This window comes from Peromyscus leucopus, chromosome X, assembly GCF_004664715.2.
Source record: "Peromyscus leucopus breed LL Stock chromosome X, UCI_PerLeu_2.1, whole genome shotgun sequence".
Taxonomy (NCBI): domain Eukaryota; kingdom Metazoa; phylum Chordata; class Mammalia; order Rodentia; family Cricetidae; genus Peromyscus; species Peromyscus leucopus.
The window spans coordinates 3,202,553-3,224,961 of record NC_051083.1 but is presented as its reverse complement, the minus strand read 5'-3'; the positions used below and the strand labels follow the sequence as shown (position 1 = coordinate 3,224,961).

At 41.7% G+C, this 22,409-nt stretch overlaps 1 protein-coding gene across 1 annotated transcript; it reads left to right on the top strand.

The window, feature by feature from the left end:
* The first annotated feature begins 4,565 nt into the window (after positions 1-4,565).
* On the top strand, positions 4,566-19,161 carry LOC114691976 (histone-lysine N-methyltransferase SETMAR). The gene is made up of 2 exons (XM_028867564.2): positions 4,566-4,787; positions 18,168-19,161. Exons 1-2 carry the CDS (start codon positions 4,632-4,634, stop codon positions 18,969-18,971), a joined length of 960 nt encoding a protein of 319 aa, XP_028723397.1. The 5' UTR covers positions 4,566-4,631; the 3' UTR covers positions 18,972-19,161.
* Positions 19,162-22,409: the final 3,248 nt, after the last annotated feature.

Here is a 22,409-nt window from a genome sequence, read left to right as displayed (position 1 = left end):
CAAATTGAACACACTCAGGAATGAGTGTACCTTTGTATGCTATGCGGTTTTCTAATATGAATATGCATGTTTTCCTAGCAAGATCCCATGTGTCTTATTCATGGGAAGAGACTGCTTTGGGAATTATGTTGCTGCCAATAGTAAACCTTTCCATTCACAAATTTCAGAAGAGAAGCTGGGAATCTATCAGAGTGGAAAACATGCTAGGGTTCTCTCTGAACAAGAATCCTAAACTGTTGTGGGATGTCGTTCTGTATGATGTGAATATGTGTTGCTCCGATTGGTTGATAAATAAAACACTGATTGGTCAGTAGCCAGACAGGAAGTATAGGTGGGGCAAGCAGATGATGAAAATTCTGGAAAGAGAAAGGGCTAAGTCAAGAGTCACCAGCCAGACACAGAGGAAGCAAGATGTCAAGGCAGAACTGAGAAAAGGTACCAAGCCACATGGCTAAACATAGACAAAAACTATGGGTTAATTTAAGTGTAAGAGCTAGTCAGAAATAAGCCTGAGCTAATGGCCAAACAGTTTTAATTAATATAAGTCTCTGTGTGTTTACTTAGGTCTGAGCAGCTGTGGGACCAGGCAAGACACAGGAAAACTTTTAGCTACAAATGGCACCCTTTTAGCATCTGTTGAAATCATCTTAGAAGCACTCATAGATATGGGCTTACCTGTGCAATGGATTTTTCTTTAGCTAGGGCTAAATCAACACAAAGAGACAAAACTTGAATAAACACCCATCTTTGCTTTCAAGTCTACGTGGAAAGGTGGCTGGCTGCACACTTTACAATAGACCTGAAGATCCCACTAAAATTTTAGAAAAACAAGTTCTATTTGTAGATAACATTTGAAATATTATGAAAATACTTACTACCTAGAACATGGAGTGAAAATGAAAATATGTAAGCATAATTCCAAGCCACATTTTTCAAGGTCAAGTTGTAAAAAGACCAAGTACTGTCTCCAAGCCTTGATGTTTGTATTCACCTAATACTAAATGTATTCATGTTTATCATGAGTGAAATAAATTGTTGTTGATGATGTTTCAGGTTAAATAAATTAATAATTTCCTCCTTTCACCTCTTCACCTGTATATAATAGTATATCATTATGACATACTCTATAGTATTCAATCCCAAATACTGCAGCTAATGTACTCACACTGTAATTAACCTTTATGTTTTTGTTGTCTTATCTACAAAAGAAGTAATGGATCTCATAAAACCAAACTGAAATGATAAGAGAGAACAACATGTAAGATTTTTATTCTGATGAAAACATTTAATAGCTATCTAACCACAAGGGCACAAAAAGAGCATCATGATTTTGTAAAATGCAATTCTCAGGTTATTTCAATCATTTGCTGTATTTTTCTTTATGACCTACACACCATACACTTTAACATAAAATTTTAGTTGCTAAAAGACATAGTTTTCTGTCTAATTTACATTACTCTTTTTTTTCATTTTCTTTTTGCTGCTATTGTTTTTGTTTGCTTTATAATTGGGTTTTACATTGTAGCCCAAGTTAGCCTCAAAGTTGTGGCCATCCTTCTGTCTCAGAAGACATCTGGGTCCTGCTAACAAGAATCCTTATCCTTATATTTGAGCCATATTCTAAGAAGATGAAAAACTCATAGACAACTCTGTGGCCTGCTGAGGGGATAGCTAGCTACAAGCCCTGTTCCCATGGGACAAAGCAGAAGTGGCACCTGTTAGTGGCTTTAGCTGCTCTCCTATAAATTACTTGTGAGCCCAATGTCAAGTGTGGCTAGTGACTGTACTGTGAGCCTGAATACTCAGCCGACTCTAAAAATAAATAAGTAAATTAAACCCATGGTGGCTATTCCAATGACTATGCTATGGCTACAGTGTAAAACCCAATTATAAAATTCTAGGGTCTCGTTCCCTGCTTCATCTATTAAAGTTATTTTTTTAAACTGTACTATTCTCTATACCCCCAATTGTTCTTACTTACATTGCTACATTTCGAAGACAGGTATCTCATTACTGTTATTGCTGCTTGAAACTAGAACTAGGTAAGAAGTAATAAAATTGAAAAATACTGAAGGTAGATCCAAGACTTGGCCACTGCTAACTCCTTGTTATGCAGGCCTAGGGGGTGGGAGGGATTTAAGGAAACTCTTCTGTTTGTTGTTTAGATACCGGGCTAGGTTATCAATAAAACAAAGATTGCAGAAGAATAAATCAGCTCCAGTCATTTTAAGTGTGAGGAGCCTATAAGACAGAAAGTAGAAGCATCTAATATTCATAACATCAGGGCTGCAGACTGTCATGCTAATCCTTTATATCTGAAACCATGTTGGTTGGAAAGGGTCATGCACCTGTCCTGGCTACATGTTGAAGATCAGCCTGGGCAACAAATCAAGATCCTATCTCAAAATAAACATAACTTCTGAATACAAGGAAGTTGAGAAAGGAGACAAAAACCCACGGAATCCTGAGTGATACCCACATTTTAGAGTGTAGAGCCAGGAGCTGGCAAAAGAACACTGTTAAATAAAAATTAGAGCAGGTAAGAGGCTGGGGAGATAGGTTAGTGGATAAAGGACTTGCCACACAAGGGTGAGGACACGTGTGCAAAGCCCCAGAACAAAAGGAAAAGCCCAGCAGGTGTGGCAGCTGCCTGTAATCCCAGCTCACCTTAGGCAGAGAAAGGGTATTCCCCTACCTCCACCACACAAACTGGCTAGCTAGATTAGCCTGGAATCCAGGATCTCTGGGTTCAGCAAAGAACACTGTCTCAACAAATAAAGTGTGATCAGGAAAAACACCATTGTCAACTTTGATCTTATACAGCCTTCACACACTGTATAAGTATACACAAAGACACACCACACACACATAAACACATATATGCCCACAAACATGCAAACATTCATACACACATGTATACCCACAAACATTCATACACACACACACACACACATGCTGCTTTGTACCACAACAAAGCAGACTAAAAATCAAGATAGAGTCATTTGTTGCCAAGCAGAAACTAAGCTGCTTATTTGACCTTTTGTAGAACTAAACAATTACAGAGATAACAAATTTCCCAGGATAAGAAAATTCCTCTGCCTTAATCGTTTTTTCTGTTTTGTTTTGTTTGGGGAGGTGGGAGAGGTCGAGACAGGGTTTCTCTGTGTAGCCCTGACTGTCCTGGATCTTGCTCTGTAGACCAGGCTGGCCTTGAACTCACAGAGATCCACCTGCCTTTGCCTCCCAAGTGCTGAGATTAAAGGCAGGTGCCACCACTGCCCAGCTCCTCTGCCTTAATCTTAACACACATACACTTCGCTGATGCTAACCAATCAGTGATTTTCTCCACTGTTCTGTTTACTGCCCACGCCTTGCAAGGATAGGGTAACTTTGAAGGGACCAGTCTTCTTTTGTTCCTTGCTTCATTTTTCCATCCCTTCTCTTCCTATAAAACAAGGATTATGCTCAGAAAATCAAAATGTTTATCCTAGTTTATTAGGATGAAATATTGCCTAATTCTAGAACTGAGTGTAAGGTCAACTAAGATATTTAGATGCATGGGGCTCATTCAAACAGTCCTAATATCCAGGAGGATAAAGAGTTCAAGACCAGAATGGATGACATAAGATCCTGTCTCAAAACAAATCAAATACATATAACTAAGTATATATTCATTTACACACACACACACACACACACACACACACACACACAATTAGTGATTTTGTTCTCCAAAACACCAAGATGAAAAACCCAGGACCATGCATTTTGTAAAAGCTCCTCCATATGTATTGAACTGTAAAAATTTCAGAAACCAAAGTAATTTGGCTTCCCTTGTAGATAATTCAGGAAGAGCCTACCTGCAAGCCCATATTATGGGCTACTCATCAACTACTCCCTTCTTCCTCTGAAACCTGTAAGAAGAAATTCCCACTCTAGCACATAGGCCCTATTGTCTGCCTGTCTGTCCGTGGCATTAATGTCTCTTCTAATAAATCTTTTGTAAGGACAGTGCATCTCAGTTTTCCCCTTGGGCCTCCAACTTGCTTTCAGTCATCAAGGCTGAAAAAGCAATGGGGATAGGAAATAGTATATATGTATATATATCAAGACAAGCAGAAAGGAGGAGTTTTGCAACGTTAAAATATTCCACCAGATTCAGAAACTCGGGAGTTATCTCTACTCTCAAAACTGTTCCCCCCACCCCCATGATTGGACGAGAAGAAGGTAAGCTTACAAGGAGAGGACCCTAACACAAAATTTGCCACCAGCCATCCAACTTCTCCAGTGGTTCTAGATCATTAGATACCTTCATGTGTATTTTCTTCCTCAGCTTACGAGGTGCACCTCCAAACAACTACTAAACCCTCAAAAAAAACCTGACCATCCTTCTCAAGGTTCCCCAGAAAAACTAAAACATTTCAAGTTCTCTGGCTTGTATCTGTCTCAAGACAGTGGGATCCAGACCAAAAGCACCCCAACAATGCTGAGGGAGGAATCTCCCTCACCTGCCACTTGGGAGGAACAAAAACTACAACTCCCATAAGGCAGTGGGGCCGCGGAATCCACAACTCCCAGCATCCTCCCGGAGGCCCAAGCCGGCCAGGCTAGTAGGCGGAGTGAGATTGTAAATGTCTGCGGAAGCTGTGGAGAAACGTTCCTTCGGGATAGCAGCAGCTGAGGAGGAATCTGCCGCCCTGATAGAACAAGATGTAGCGCGCGGCCTGGAGAACTTTGCTGTGAGAGTGTGGCCTCTGGGGGCGGGGCCCAGGCCTAAGCCTTTCCAGGTAGAGGCGGGACTAGGGACTATGGAGGCGGGGCCAGAGCTTTTTTTTTTAAGTGGGGGCGGAGCTAGAGCTGCTCATCTTTCCCTTGGAGTGCCCTTTCCTCTGGGGCGGGGCTAGAGCTTGTCCTATTTCCTCCCTCCCCAGGTGGGGCCAGCGCTCGCCTTCTAGGGGCTGGGCTAGAGAGCTGTCCCCAGCCCTGCAGGGGTTGACTAGAAGGCGGCTTTCAGGTCCCCCCAGGCGGAGCCTGCGCCCTTCCAGGGGAGGAACTAGAGGGTTGCTCAGCGCTCCAATAGGTGAGAGCAGCGCTCTTTTATGTAGAGGCGGGGCTAAAGGGCTGCTCCCAACCCCGGGGGCGGGGCTAAGCCCTTCCTTATTGGGCGGGACTTCAGGGCTGCACACAGCCCAAGGCGGCGCTAGGGCACCTTGCCTAGGAGCCGGGAAAGATAGACGCATAGCTCCCTCCTGTGGTAATAGTTGTCAAACTGACTGTAATCCACAGGCTTGTTTTCCCTAATGCTTTTATTTTTTAAATGTTAGTATACAGGGTATTTGGTTTTTATTATGGCGTTTTAAAAATGTTCATTAGCAGATATTAATTATACATAATAATGGGTTCCATGATGACATTGTCACACAAGCACATAATGTGTTTTGATCATATGTACTACCACTACTGCTATCATCTTTCGTCCCTCTCCCTCTCCTAGGAATCCTTCATCCCCCTGGCTAGCGCCCCCTTCAACTCTGTGTGTGTGTGTGTGTGTGTGTGTGTGTGTGTGTGTGTGTGTGTGTGTGTGTAAGACACAGAGCGACCCAATGAGTTCCATTAAGGTTGTTCACTACAACTGCAGCCTTCTTGACTTTTTTTTGTGATTTACTTATTCCTTGAGAATACCATACAGTATACCTTGATCTGACTCGTCTGTCCCCCAACTCCTCACAGATCATTGCCCACTTCCTTCCCTGTCTACCCAATTTCATGTTCTTTCTCTCGGAAGGAAAAAAAAAAGGCATTGGCCTGGAGGGAAAGTTCTTAAATTAACAGAATTTAATATTTTTCTATGAACCTGTAGTAAGACCTTAAAAGGAATTTTTACTTTATTCTTTCAGTAAAATGGCAGTTCCCTATAGTATATGTGGCGGAGGGGTGGTTTTTCAGAAAGAGCATTTTTATCTGGCCTTTTACTCAGAACTTACTGAGGGGTCAGAGCAAATCAGTTCCCTGTCTGGTCTCAACTGTCTCTCATGTAAGAATGGCCTGGTTATGAATCTCAGCCCCTAGAGTCAAACTTAGCTGAGGTCTCCTTCATGCTGAGAGGTCTTGGACAAAAATGTAAGTTAACATCTGCAAAGCCTTGGAAGCCTTTTGTGTAGAGTTTAAGTACTAGTACCTCACTTTATAGCTGCTTTAGGAATTACTGTTTGTAGTTCTCTGTAAGAACTCAATAAATGCCAACTACTGTTACTACCTCAAAGACCTTGGTCTAACCTTCAACCCCTCTGACTGTGGTCTCAAAGTTACCTAAGGAATTGGGAATACCCAAAGATTCTGGCAAAAGAGCTTTGCCCTTGGATGTTGGACTTAGATGATGGTTTAGTCACCTTAGCTATTCCACAAAGCCTGAGCTTTTTGTTTTCAAAGTGAAAATGATTTAAAATTGTATAACTTTCCCCCATCTATTATCAGTACAAATTGGGGCTGCCTCCTCCTTCCTTCTAGGGTTTTTGTGGGCAGCAAATGGGGTGATAACTTCTATAGCAGATTCCTGTAAGTAAAGCAAGATTTTAATATGAGCAATAGTTACTGACCTCTCAAATTATGATTTGTGGCCAACAATACTTTTGTGCATTGGTGGTTTTTGTTAAAACACAAGTAGATAACACTATATATACCAATGAGCCCTTAAAGCTTGTTCAAGATCAGACATTACAGAATGTCTGATAAGACTATCTATATGTTTTTCTTTACTCATCAAACCATTGAGTGCCTGTAATATGCCAGGCTCTGTATAAGATAGGGCCTAGAAGATGACTTCATTTGGTTGAAGAACACAGTATTTGGTTGCTTTTATTTTAACCTAGAAGTATCTAACATGAAAGAAAAAATGCTCTGTTCTTAAGTAACTTCAATAAATATTCATTAAGAACTAAACATATACCAAGTAAGTTGGGATGCAAAGAATAGAAGAACATAGTCTCTGCCCTCAAAGCACTAACAGTGGAATTGATTTAACAGTTTGTGCCACTGAAGTAGGGGGGGGGCGGGGGGGAGGGGATTATGAACTCTAAAAATAAGTTTCCAGTCTTGAATTGTATTTTTCTTTGCCATCTTCTCTAAGAACAATCCATAAGACAGTTGGAACAATGTAATTCTTTGTTAGCCTACTTTATTTTATATTCAAACATAACTAAGAATAACTTCATTAGCCAGGCTATTGCCTGTAATCTCACCACTCTGGAGGCAAAAGTAAGAGAATCATAAATGTAAGGGCCATCCTAGGCTACACTGTAGATGTAATTCTAAACGGTCTTATTAAATGAGAAACATAGAGCCAAATGCAGAGTTAAAAGCCCAAGATTGAGCAGCAGCCAAGAGCTAAGACCACCTTCTTACCCCTCGCTGTCGATGCCGACCTTCCCCTGAGAAAAGAGACCTTCTTCCTGTGTCCTGCCTTTTTTATTGCCTTTCTGTTCTGCCTTCTCATTGGCTGTAAACCCAAACACATGACTTCCTCGTCACTGCCTGTCTATACAGACCTCCAGGTCTCTATGGTTGGTACTGAGATTAAAGGTGTGTGTCACCAAACTGGCTGTGTCCTTGCACACACAGACTCTGCCTGCCATGTGATCAGATTAAAGGTGTGTGCTACCACTGCCAGACTTCTGCTTAATGGCTTGCTTTTAGCTCTGATGGCTTGCTCTTAGCTCTGATCCCCAGGCAACTTTATTAACATACAAATAAAATCACATTTCAGCACAAATAAAATATCACCATACTACATAGCAAAACCCTGTCTCCAAAAACCAGTTGCTAGGAATGTAGCTCAGTGACAGAGTGTTTTATGCTCAAGTTCCTGGGTTTGATTCCTTGCACCATCAAAAATTAAAAGGTTTATATAAGTAATCTTTAGAATCCTCACAGTCATTAGTGTCCATCAACTCAGGGGAGTTGATGTACTAATCATAGTTTTCAGATTAAAATAAGTACCTGTCTATTTTTCAAAGGAAGAGGGAGGAGAGAAGAAGTCATGTAATTGACCCTTAAACTAACCATTTTGGGCATACATGAAAGTCTGGAGAATGAAACTGTTGTAAAAGGATATTCCTGGCGTCACAAGATACTGAACAAAATAAAAGTGAATAGCCAGGCAGTTTTACTGTTGCAAAAGGATGCGCAATGGCCCATACCAGCTGAGTAGCACATGGTGGGGAGTTGGGGGGGGGTCACTTAACCTGTGTCTCACTCCATTGGTGGCAGTTCAACCTCACAATCTGTTGTGATTGGCTAAGTGATAATAGGTGGGCGGGGAAGGTTGCTATAGAGAGTTTTGTTTCAAGAAAGTCTGCCACCCTGGGTTTGGCAAACAGGTAAATTCACAAGAGTTTCACAAGATGGAGGAGTTTATAGAATGTTAGTCTATTGGTCTCTGATAAAAATGACTGCTTCTCAGAAAACATAATCTACACTCTTGGCAGTATAAGACAAGCCTGGCAGTTGCCCAGGTTGTCTAGTGGTACTAGTGGTGTAGGATGTGTGTGTGTGTGTGTGTGTGTGTGTGTGTGTGTGTGTGTGTGTGTGTGTTATGGATACCAGGGATGCAGGGTAGAATTCTGCATATGCCATGGAAATGCTCCACCACTGACCTACAGTCCCAGATCACCTTCAGTTAATTTTCTTCCATGTATTCCACATACATAAAAGGAATCTTACAAGAAAGTCAAAATAGCTTGCTTGCTGCAAGCCCTGGCTTCACAGACCCACACAACCATTAAGGCATGAAAAACTCAAGGTAAAAATAACTTTATGTCTGCTTTGCTTTGAGGTGCTGTGTACAGAGAAAAGAGAACATTGAAATGCTCACATTAGAAGCCAACATCCCCTAACGTCCTCAGGGTTGAAAGCCAAGGAGAAAATAAACTAATTGGTTTTCTCAAGCTAAGTCAGGTTTAATCATTTGTCAGGTCCCTCAGATCAACTTCAAACGTTATTTTTAAGATCTCAGTTGGGCCTTGACCAGAATTATCTGGCTCACAGTCTCCTAATAGCTGTTAGAAGCAAAAACAAACTGGTGACGCTGGAGGCCAAGTCCAAGGTTTCTTGTAGCTGGGTTTTCAATACAACCAAAAAAGGAAGGAAGGTTTTCACAATGCTTCCTGAAGTAGTCCTTAGGATTCAGGAAACTTCCTTAAGACTCATGCTCATGCTTAAAATCCCAGTACTATACAAACTTGTGCTTGAGTTTCTGGGGCTTTGATACAGAATGTTAATCAGAACAGCCCCAACTTTCGATTGAAGTTGTCAAGAGCTGCAGTGATGCAGTCAGAACAAACTGGGTGTCCGCTCTGTGTCTAAAACTACTGGTTAGAAGGACACTTCATGACACACCCCAGAACTCATGCTTTGCCTTTGGACACATTGGTTTGAATGATGGCACCTACACATTTAACACAATTCAACATCCAAGTCAGTTCATGCTAGCCTAGTTCAGAGAAGGAAGAAATCACCATGAACAAGGGGAACCAAGAGCGTGGAAAAAAATAAAATTTAAAATATATATATATATATATATATATATATATATATATATATATATATACATGCTATATGCTGCTGTTTCTATTTTTGGCTTCCTAGATAATTACTATTTATATTTTCTTCTCTCAAGTATTTTTGGAAAACAAAATTGGAATCTCTACCCAGGATGTGGCTTATAGGGAACCATTTCACACTGATCATTTTGCATTTATCTCTAGCTCTTGCATATAACAATGCAAGAATAATAAAAGTCCCCTTCTTGTCCTTTATGTTTTTCTGCTGGTTCCAAATCCCAGTATATGCATAAGATACTTAATAAGGTAGTGTTTGTTGATAAATGAAGAAAGTCTGGGCTGGGTCAGCTCTTAACTCTCCTCACTCAACATGAGTAAGTCACCAAGGTGAGGAAAGTATTTCATAGCCCGGATTTTTGTTTGGATGTGTTTCCAACCAGGAAGTTTAATTCTAGGACCTATTTTTTTCACCACCTACTACAATACCTGTTTAACTTTTCTTAAATTTACATGCCAGCCCCAATTGTAATTACTTAGATTCTCTCTTGTATTTTCCTTTATAAATGAGATAGAACAGTTAGGTAGTAAAGGGAAGGTAATATTTTTAAAGCAAGTTCCAGGCCCTGAGCAGCATTATCTCCCTAGGAGTCTGTGATAACCACCCCCAGTATGAGTATCTTCCTTGTCGTAATTGTTGATCTACAACTTACCAAATCATTTGCCAAGAATCACCATGGTAATGTGAGCCTGGCTCTGTATATGACTCCAGAACAGTCCACCTTCTGCACTGAGAAGCCCCTCTGGCTTGGCCCTGTGTTCCTGACCACGGGGTTTTCTGCCTGAACTACTGCATAGTTTGTTTCAGTATCTTAAACCCAGTTGGAAGCCTGTTAGTTCTTTGTTCATTTACATTTCTGACTACATTTTCTAGCCGTTTCCTGTCACCATTCCCAGCTTTCACCCTACTGTACTAGCCAGGACTCCCTTGACTGTATGAAACATAAATATCCCTCAAATTGGCTCAAGCAATGGAGGGAAAAGATTGCCTCACAAAATGGAAATGGCCAAAAGTGGCTACCCTAGACCTATTTGTATCAAGACTCTAATGATATCTAGTAATGTCTCACTGCTGCACTTCCTGTTCGTAGAGTAAAAGGTTCAAGCCCACTTCTGCATTTCAAAACCACCAAAACCTACCAGTCCCAGAGCTCAAAAACCCACCAATCCCTGCACAGGAAATCCCGCCAATCCCTTGGCTTGCTTTAAAATCCCACCAATCCCCACCCTGGAAAACTGTGCCTCCAAGAAGGCCTATATAAAGCCTGCCTCCTGCTCAGTTCCTTGTTGCTTCTTGCCCAAGCAGAGGCAACCACCGTCTTGTGTCCCTCCAGTAAATCCCTGGTGTGAGGTTGGTTGTGCAATGTGACTCTGCTAGGCTCCTGACTGCCGGGATACTTTTCCTTTCAGAGCTGTAACACTTCATGGGGAAAGCTCTGCCTTCAAAGCTGCATCATGTGCACTGGGGAAACCCTTCCCCTCGGAGCTGTAACACACCGTTCACACCTCTGCTTCCCTTTACAGTACTTGGCTGGACAGGAGGTTTTGTGTAAGTGGTAAACTTGATACCGAGCATTCTGTGGAGGAGTCCCACTTCCTTCTTTGTGTCAGGAACCCAAATTTGTATTTCTTTGTTCTGGTTTAGGGGGTGTGCTTGGCCACAAACTAAACACTTTTGTTGTTCTCTGTTGTGTTTTTTTGAGGTGGGGTCTCTTACTGTCTGAGGCCAACTTCTAGGGTGACCTTAAACTTCTGTTCCTGTTGCTTCCATCTGTAGAATGCTGAGGGCAACAAGCCTGTGTGCCTCCACCGTGGATTATGTGGTGCGAAGGATGGAACCCAGGGCCTCCTGCATGCTGAGCTGGTACTCTACCAACCGAGCTGTACCCCCACCCCCAAAGCAAACACTTGAAAAGAACAGTGATGTTCTGTTTAGCCAGGTCAGCTTCCAGAACCTTCTGGAACCCTCATCCAGAGCCCTGCATCAAGAGTAGAGGGACTTCTGGGAGGAGCTGGGGGAAAAGCCCATCTGCTGTGACCAAAGCCCTATTCTGTCCTTGGTGTCCTGTAGGCACAAGCAGCCTTCAGGTTTCAGTAACCTGTGCATGGACTTGGTCCACAGGTCTGTAACAGGAAGTAGGGTACAGACAGACTTTGTAAAGTGTTACCCATTGGATACATTTCAGCTAAGAGCAAGTGGCCCACTTGCAACACCACACTTCCCAGCATGGAAGTTTAACAGGTTGCTGAACATAAGCATCTGAATAGCACGTCTAATGATTGATGACCTCAAATTATCTCTGAAAAGATGGATAATCACATAACAATATATTAAGTTAGGCACTTTTTAAAAGGTTTGGAAGGGGGGGTTGGTTTGGGTTTTGGTAATACAGAGCCTCCAACATAGTGCCTTTTACATGCTATACAAACTCTACCATTGAACTTTCCTCTACCTCAGAAGATTTTCCTTCACTATAGTTATTTTTAAAGTCAGTAAAATATTTTTCTTCTATAGTATTTTTTTCTAACCTTTTATGCAGGAGAAAAATGAAGAAAGATGAAGATTAAATGATTTATAGTCATCACTGGTATCAGGGTCAACGATTTCATACATATTTTTTATTCTGGGCTAGTAAAATGGCTCAATGGTTAGAGACACTTCCTGCCAAACTGGAAATTTACCTTGAGGTCTATATTGTCTGTTCAAAGATATCTGAAGCTCATTTGGAATTTGCTGCCATCTGTAACCCCAGTGTAAAGGAGCTAAAATTGCCAGATTGTACAACAATTTTAACTATAGAATATATATATATATATATGTATTCATCTATCTATCTCTATGTCTATCTCTGTCTGGATCTCTATCGAATGTTTTTTTTATTTTTTTTATTTATTTTACAATACTATTCAGTTCTACATAATAGCCACAGATTCCCTTGTTCTCTCCCTTCCTGCCCCCTCCCCTTCCCCCAGCCCACCCCCCATTCCCACCTCCTCCACATCAAGGTCTCCCCTGAAGACTGGGATCGACCTGATAGACTCAGTCCAGGCAGGTCCAGTCCCCTCCTCCCAGATTGAGCCAAGCGTCCCTGCATAAGTCACAGGTTTCAAACAGCTAACTCATGCAACGAGCCCAGGACCTGGTACCACTGCCTAGATGCCTCCCAAACAGATCAAGCCAATCGACTGTCTCACCTATTCAGAGGGCCTGATCCAGTTGGGGGCCCCTCAGCCATTGGTTCATGGTTCATGTGTTTCCATTCATTTGGTTATTTGTCCCTGTGCTTTATCCAACCTTGGTTTCAACAATTCTCGCTCATATAAACCCTCCTCTTTCTCACTAATTAGACTCCCAGCGCTCCACCAGGGGCCTAGCCGTGGATGTCTGCATCCAGATTCCTCAGTCCTTGGATGGGGTTTATGGCACAACTATTAAGGTGTTTGGCCATCCCATCACCAGAGTAGGTCAGTCCCGGCTGTCTCTCGACCATTGCCAGCAGTCTTTTGTGGGGGTATCTTTGTGGATTTCTGTGGGCCTCTTTAGCTCTTTGTTTCTTCCTTTTTTCATGTGGTCTTCATTTACCATGGTCTCCTATTGCTTGTTCTCCCTCTCTGTTCTTGATCCAGCTAGGATCTCTCACTCTCTTTCCCTTGACCCTCGCCCTTCATTGCTCCCACTCATGTCCAGGCTGTTCATGTAGATCTCATCCATTTCTCCGTGTCTTTCTTGGGGTCCCGTTTTCCAGGTAGCCTCACTGGTGATATGAGTAACAGTCCAGTCATCCTTGTTCCACATCTAGCATCTTCCTATGAGTGAGTACATACCATATTTGTCTTTCTGAGTCTGGGTTACCTCACTCAGGATGATTTTTTCTAGATCCATCCATTTGTCTGCAAACCTCATGATGTCATTGTTTTTCTCTGCTGAGTAGTATTCCATTGTGTATATGTGCCACAATTTATTTATCCATTCTTCAGTTGAAGGGCATCTAGGTTGTTTCCAGGTTTTGGCTATTATAAACAATGCTGATATGAACATAGCTGAGCAAGTGCTCTTGTGGTATGATTGAGCATTTCTTGGGTATATGCCCAGGAGTGGTATAGCTGGATCTTGGGGGAGATTGATTCCCAATTTTCTAAGAAAGCGCCATATTGATTTCCAAAGTGGTTGTACAAGCTTGCATTCCCACCAGCAGTGGAGGAGAGTTCCCCTAGTTCCACATCCTCTCCAGCATAAAGTGTCTTCAGTGTTTTTGATCTTAGCCACTCTGACAGGTGTAAGGTGGTATCTCAGAGTTGTTTTGATTTGCATTTCCATGATGATTAGGGATGTTGAGCAATTCCTTAAATGTCTTTCAGCCATTTGAGTTTCCTCTGTTGAGAATTCTCTGTTTAGTTCTAAAGCCCATTTCTAAATTGGACTGTTGGTCGTTTTGATGTCTAATTGTACAACAATTTTAACTATAGAATTTATTTATATATATATATATATATATATATATATATATATATATATATATATGTATTCATCTATCTATCTCTATGTCTATCTCTGTCTGGATCTCTATCGAATGTTACAGATGAAACCCAGCACATTCTTTGCACAAGCTAGGAAAATATATAAAAGTATATAAAAGAGTGTTTCATAGTAAATTCTGAACTGGGGGTATAGCTCAACAGTAGAGTACTTACTTGCCTATCATGTGTGAGGCCCTACATGCAATCTTCAGTACAGCAAAAAATAAAATAATATAATAAAGCAGTCTCAAAAATATTTTTAATTTTTAAGTAGAAAGAACCAGACAGAACTAATTTTTAGAGGGGAAAAAAAAAATACTCTCCTGGTTAGAAAACTGCAGCAAGTCAGACTTATTTTACAAGGAGTCATCTGTGTTGGGGGAAAAAATCATTTTCTAGTTCAGTGGTTTAATGCTGTACTTTAAAAGGATATGCTCCTTGAAGAACAAATCAGTTTAAAAATACTCTTCATGAAAAGTTTCACAAAGATGATAAAAATCTTCATTTTACAGCTACTTCTTAAAACGCCTCAATAACCACTTACATTTCAACGTTGAATCAATCGTTAAAAAGCCAAAAGTGGGTTCTGGGTAAGACAGCACTCGTGGCATTTGATGGACAGGGCACCTTTTTTGAGAGTTCCTTCGTCTCTGTAGGACATCTCTACACAGCTAGAGCGGTAAGACACAATGCGAGCGGAAGCGCTTTAGCTCCCCACCCCCGAATCACTGTCTAAGCAGAAGGCTGGCCTGCCCCCCACCCCAGACTCCCACTCTTCACCTTCTTAATCTTTCAACAGGAATGCCAATCCTCCTCCAGTTCTGTGCTTTTTAAAGTATAGGCTTCTGCACTTAACTGCACAGCTCCACCAAGCCTCCACAGGGAGTGTTGCTACATGCTGTTCAATGTCTTTCTGAAGATGGGCCCAGGAGACACCCTATTAACAGAGGACCAGAGATGGGCAATTCCAGTATCCCTTGGGATCCTGTAAAATCCTTACCCCAAATGAAAAGCCATGCAGTTGGCACCTTGCAGAACCACTCTAACCCAACTCTGTTGGCACTGTGGCATGCCACTTGACTAACAGTTAGAATAAAAACAGTCCCCAGGAACTGCCTCCTACAAAAGAATGGTTTGGAAGGACACATCAGTGAAATTTCTTTCTTGTATCTGCACTAGAAAAGTCAGTGTTGCTTCCAATAGTGAAAATGTTTCTTACAGACAGTGCAAGACTCACGTCTAATCGTGCACCCTCTTTGAACTGACTGATTCCAGGTGAAGCCAATTGTTCAGTCTGTTTCTGTTTCACATTTTCTGTCTAAGCCCACTGGACATATTTCTTTCACCCTGGGTTAGTCAGCTTTCTGCTTTTGTAACAAAACACCTGAGATAATCAGCTTAAAAAGTTGAAAGGTTGTTGGGCATGGTAATCCAAGCACTTTAGAGGCTGGGACAGAAGGATTCCCAGAAGTTTCAGGACAGCTAGATGCTGTCTTACCCCTGCCCTGACCCCACATACTATACATAGAAGGGAATGGTTGCTTTGAGCTCACACTTTGTAGGTTTCAGTCCACAGTTGATTGGTCCCATCTCTTGGCCTTTTGCTAAGATTTCTAAGGCAGATCTTCAAGGTGGCAATATGTAATACAGAATTGATAGCAGCTGAGAAGCGGAATAAACACAGGGAAATAGTGGATCCCAATAAACAGGCTCCACCTCTTTTTTTTTTAATAATTTATTTAACTTTATTTTGTGTGCACTGGTGTGAAGGTGTCAGATGCCCTGGAACTGGAGTTACAGACAGTTGTGAGCTGCCATGTGGGTGCTAGGAATTGAACTCAGGTCCTTTAGAAGAGCAGTCGGTGCTCTTAACCGCTAAGCCATTTCTCCACCCCGGGCTCCACCTCTTAAAGGTTACACTACCTTCCAGTAGGAGCACAGGTTGAGGACAACCCTTGAACACATAGGCCCTTGAGGGGTATTTACCCAAGCCACGGCACACCTCACTTTTGCCTTTTGTTCATTACCTTACCTTTTTAAAAACAATCTCACTAAGTACCTTTAGGAAAGAGATGGATATAAATAAAGTTCCATGTAAGCAACAATTTTTCTGTACATAAAGCTTGCTAGGTCCTTAAGAGGGGTGTGTGTGTGTGTATATGTATATATAGAGGCCGGAGGTTTCTCTCCACCATCTCTCCTTGAGGTAGGGTCTCTCACTGAATCTGGAGTTCACTGATCAGCTAGACGGGCTGGCCAGCGAGCCCTGGGGATCCCGAGTGTCCACACCTCCAGTGCTAGCCTGGCCGGTGCATGCTGCCCCATTGGACTCTTCTCTACGCGTCTTCAGGGGATCAGAGTCAGACAGCTGTGCTTGTATGGCAAGCTCTCTACCAACCGAGCCACCTCCCCAGTCCTACTCGAGACCTTCAGGGTTTAAAATTGTTCTTCCTAACACCTGTAAGGAAGGAATTAAGACAGCAGGCTTTCCACAGAGATTTTAGATCGGAGGCTTCTTCTTATTTTATAAATGTAATGTTTTGACAATGCAGGTACATTTAAAACACCAATGTTTCACGTTATCCCTTTGTCTTTGAATAAGAACAGAATTTCTTTACACGTATCAGATACATCTATAATTTATATATCGATACCTATTTAATAAATTCCATTTTAAAATGATTTCTGTGATTGATTTAACACTAATGACTTTCTTACCCCCAGGGGAAAAAACCTGGAATGACTCATAATGATATATTATCAGATAAAGCTAAAAGGGAAAAAAAGCTAAGGATAAAATATTGAACTTCATGCAGGCATCAAATTTAGTAGTTTTTGATCAAAGTGCTTGAGAATAAACGATTATGAGTGCTCAGCCCTAAATGGAACATCTTTATCAATCCTCCCACCCCTGGCAAGGCTCAGGAACATCCCAGAAGAGGAGGTGGGGAAGATGTAAGGGCTGGAGGGTGGGGAGGAAGCTGTGAAATGCTGCCTTCTGAACATGGCGTGGCCATTGCACTCATGAATGCACAGCAGCTGTGGATAGCTATGAAGACTTCCATGAGATCAAACCAGCCAACACCCCAGCACAGATCGGGCAGGGAGGCCTGAGGCACCCCCCCTGAGTCAGGGGCTGTTGGCAGGTGATAGCTGCTGAAAGGAGGAAAAACCATTCTCTGGGGTGTGGCTGGCTACCCATGTTCCAGGAGACGGCCCTTAAAAAACAGGGGGACATGAAACTGGGAGGTGGGTGTAGAGGGTTGGAATGGGGTGGGTTATGATCACAGTTCATCATTTACACATAAGCAAGTCTCAAAGAATAAAAAAGCTGCAGCTGGGCAGTGGTGGAGCACACTTTTGTCCCAGCACTCAGGAGGCAGAGGCAGGCAGATCTTTGTGAGTTTAAGGCCAGCCTGGTCTACAGAGTGAGTTCTCCGGCAGCCAGGACTACACACAGGAAGCCTGTCTCAAGAAAACAAAAAATAAAAATAAGAAAATTTCAAAAAAAAAAATAAAGTTTCAGTTCCTGATATCAAAAACTATGAGGGAAACAAAACAAGTTTCAAAGATTTCAATTCCTGATTATAGAAAAAGAGAATTCTATTGTTATTATTCCTGTAAGACCACAAAACTTTAAAGTTTTGGAAGTTACTTTGTGGGACTGGACAGAGGTCTCTGGTTCAGGGACCTTGTTGCTTTTGCAGAGCATCAGAGTTTGGTTCCTAGCACTCCTCGGGCAGCTCATAACCTGTAACTTCAGCTCCAGAGGGTCATATGTCCTCTTCTGACCTCCATGGGGGACCGGCACACACATAACAGAAGTAAAAATCAAAATAAATCTTTAAAAATTAATTTCTTTAAGTAGAAGGATATTCTTGGGTCCTGTTTCAGTGTATTGTGTTTTTACAGGTTTGCTTTGTCATATTTCATATATGCTGGAATTAGGAAACGTCCACACCAAAAGCTGTACATACATTACATTCATATGAAATAGCCGAATGCCACTCTAACCAGCATGTCTCATTTTTGCAGTATACTCCTGATCACGTGGCTGGGCCTGGAGCAGACATCGACCCCACACAGATAACCTTTCCTGGGTGTGCTTGTGTCAAAACTCCATGTCTCCCTGGCACTTGTTCCTGTCTCCGCCATGAGAACAACTATGATGACAATCTGTGCCTCAGAGACATAGGATTGGAAGCAAAGTACGCCAAACCAGTTTTCGAATGCAATGTCCTCTGCCATTGCGGTGAACACTGTAGAAACAGGGTGGTCCAGAATGGTCTGCAGTTCTGTCTCCAGGTGTTCCAAACGGATAAAAAGGGCTGGGGACTTCAGACCTTAGAACCTATACCCAAAGGAAGATTTGTCTGTGAGTATGCTGGGGAGATTTTAGGGTTCTCTGAAGTACAGAGAAGAATTCACCTACAAACAACACATGACCCAAATTACATCATCGCCATCAGGGAGCACATTTATAATGGACAGGTCATGGAAACTTTTGTTGACCCTACCTACATAGGAAATATTGGGAGATTCCTGAATCATTCTTGCGAACCAAACCTGTTGATGATTCCTGTCCGAATTGACTCAATGGTACCTAAGCTGGCACTTTTTGCAGCCAGAGATATTTTACCAGGAGAAGAACTCTCTTATGACTATTCAGGAAGATTCCTTAATCAAATAAGCAGTAAAGACAAAGAAAGGATAGATCATGAACAACTGAGAAAGCCACAACTAAGAAAGCCTTGTTACTGTGGTGCCCCATCATGTGCCACCTTCTTGCCCTATGACAGTTCACTATACTGCCCCTTAGGAAAACCAGACACCAGTTAGGAAGGGAGGTCCTGCCTGCCAGCATCTCTGTGAACATAAACCAGAAGGAATCAAGCATTAAGTGACCATCTGCATCCTACTTTCTCTCTGGAAAACAACCTACCCTCAAGGGAAGTGTGTGGTGGTAATCTAATTGTACTGAAATATTATTTTGATTGTATGTTAATAAATAAAGTTGTCTGGGGGTCAGAGCTATTAGAGCCATAGCAAGAGTGTGGCGGTGGTGGCACACGCCTTTAATCCCATAGATATCTGTGTGTTCAGGGTCAGAGCTATTAGAGCCATAGCAAGAGTGTGGCGGTGGTGGCACACGCCTTTAATCCCATAAGATCTCTGTGTGTTCAGGGATACAGTCAGCATTGGAGACATATGCCTTTAAGACCTAGGGGGCTGTACATTCAGACAGTGACGAGGCAGTCATGTGTTTGGGTTTACAACCAATGAGAAGGCAGAACGACATACTATAAAAAAAACGAACCGACAGGAAGTAGGTCTCTTTTCGCGAAGCTGGGACAGCAGGAGGAAGGGTGAGATTTTAGCTCTGAGCTCTGACCTCTCGGCTTTCTCTTTTACATTGTTTCTGTGTTTCTTATTTAATAAGACGGTTGGTTACATCAATAGAAGTGTACTTTGTATTCAGCATCTTGCTCATCCCTGTAAAAAGACCAGGGGATGCCCAGCCCTGCCTCTGCCAGGCTGCCTAAATTCAACCCAAGAATGTGGCCCAGACTGTAAAATGTCCAGCTGTACCCTTTCTCCAGAATACTTGCTTTTATAGTTAGATGCGGGTAAATGACTATGTTCAAACTAGCAGGATACAAGTGAAAACAATGAATCATTCAGTATCATCCTTGTATTTCTTCTTAGAAACCAGAATGTATATTTGATGGCTGAAGCTGGAGTAGCCATCCAAAATCCAAGATGACCCTGGGAAAGGGTCATACAGAGCAAATCAACAAGCTACCTGTAACTATAGAAAGTGCTGCTAGTCCTGACCTGTGCTTGTAGGTGAGACCTACGATAGCAAGGCACCATTGCCTTGCATTTGAGTAAACCTGATGATTCGAGAAGACATCAGCCTTGCTTTCTAGCCAGTTTTTTTTTTCAGTAATAAAGCTGGTTTTTATGTCTATTTGACTCTTGATTTTATTTATTGTTTCTAAACATGCGTTAAGGAGGAAGGATGTTATCACCTGCTAAAACCTAATAATCAACCAACAATTATGAAGTACAACCATGAGAATGATTTCCATTTATAATGAGGTCAGAAAAGGAACCCTCTTGTAGAGTTTTGACTACACTCTTGGCTGTGTCCCAGAGCTTATGAAGTTAGGTTTCAAAACCTCAAACAACCTCACTCCTTCATTTATTAATAACATAAAAATAACCCTGTCAACACCATAGAAGCAGATGGGAGTTGAATAACTCCATTTAAACTTCTGAAAGAACAAAGGCCTCTGACTGCCTTCCTTAAAACAGGCTATTATAAAAAACATAGTTAACTACAGTCTAGGGAATATAACTCCATGGTGGAGTACATGCCTACCATGCAGAGGCTCCTGGTTCCAGCCAATGTACCACAAGATAAATAAGACAGCTGTTTTAATAATCAGGTTCATTCTATATATATTCTGTAGAAATTAAATATCTTAAAAAGGCGATTATTCAATCATGTATATTATTAGTAAGAAGAAATTGATTTCTGTAGTACATATAAATCATATACAGGGAGGCTTTGTGCTTTCAAAAGATTTATATTATTTATAGCACCCTATTCCATTGTAAAACCTAGGTATGTTAGTTGTCCATCAGAAATAAAGGAACTGTCTGGGAACTACCTCAGTAAAGGTGCTATGAGCATATCAGAGTTTGTGTTTTCATAGCATCAGAAATTACTCCCTTAGAAACAAGGTAGTAGATGATACATAAAATGTCCCAAGTTACAAGGGTACAATGTCAAAACTTTCCTCCCTGCCAACTCTTCTGTTCCTTTGATTTCTCTGAAATCTCTGGCTTGCTTTTTGTAAGTCAGCTTATATGTCTCACTCCAAAATGGCTCTTTTCCTTATACTGCTGTGAAAGGACCCAAGCTACAGAAGAAACAAGAAGGAAATCCCTGGGAGAAAATGTTGGACTCACTGTTCATTGAGATGCCCTTTGCTGCTTTTCACTCACCCTCTATTGAAAATTTCCATCTTGATTCAGGGATATTCAGAAGACAATCTGGAGACACATCAGCTACTACCTTGGTATTTCAGCCACAGAGAAAACTGAATACAACAAGACACTTGAGATTTGTGTGTGTGTCCTTTGTCTTAGTTACTTTTCTATTATTGTGATAAAACACCATGACTGAGGTAACTCATAAAAGAAAGTGTTTAATAGAGCTTATGATTCCAATGAGAGTCCATGATGGCAAAGGCATGCCAGCAGAAACAGCTGAGAGCTCACATCTTGATTCCACAAGCACAAGACAGAGAGAACTAACTGGGAATGATACAAGTCTTTGAAACATCAAAGCCCACCCCCAATGACACACCTCCTCCAACAAAGCCACACCTCCTAATCCTTCCCTAACAGTTCCACCAACTGTAAGCCAAGTATTCAAATGTATGAGCCCATGGGGGTTATTCTCACTTAAACCACCACATCCTCATGTACTTTTCTTATTCTTAAATAAAACAAAAGTCCTGAAAATCATATTCCTAAGGTTAAGTATGAAATCTCTCTTAAGCACCAAGTTAACTGCATTTGCTTTGTTTTCTTAATGTTGCTATGGGGGCTACAAAGATGTCTCAGTGATTAAAGCACTGGCTGCTCTTGCAGAAGACGTAGGTCCAGTTCCCACTACACACATGGCAGCTCACAACTATCTGGAACTCCAGTTGTGGGGGATTTGATGCCTCTTCTGGCCTTCCTGGGCACATGCAACCTCAGGTATGTGTGTGGTCACATACATACATTGCAAGAAAACATCTGATACACAAAGGTAAAAAATTTTTCAAAAAATGCTGATGCTTCTACCTTTAAGAGAACACATTTAAAAAATACTTCTGGCTGGGCAGTGGTGGCACACACCTTTAATCCCAGCACTCGGAAGGCAGAGGCAGGTGAATCTCTGAGTTCGAGGCCAGCCTGGTCTACAGAGCAAGTTCCAGGATAGGCTCCAAAAGCTACACAGGGAAACCCTGTCTCAAAAAAAAAAATACTTCTGCTTGACTACTGTGATAAAAAAAAAAAAAAGTTTTTATATGACATATCGTATGATAAAGATGAATCTTCACTTCTGTGATCTTCCTAAGTCCCATCACCCACTATGGTCATGAGAAAAAAAGTAAGATAAATACATCCTGGAAAAGTCAAAACCAAAAGCATTCTTTATTGTCAAAGCACTTAGTTTCCCCTAACAGAAAAGCCACCGACATTCTGAATACGTTT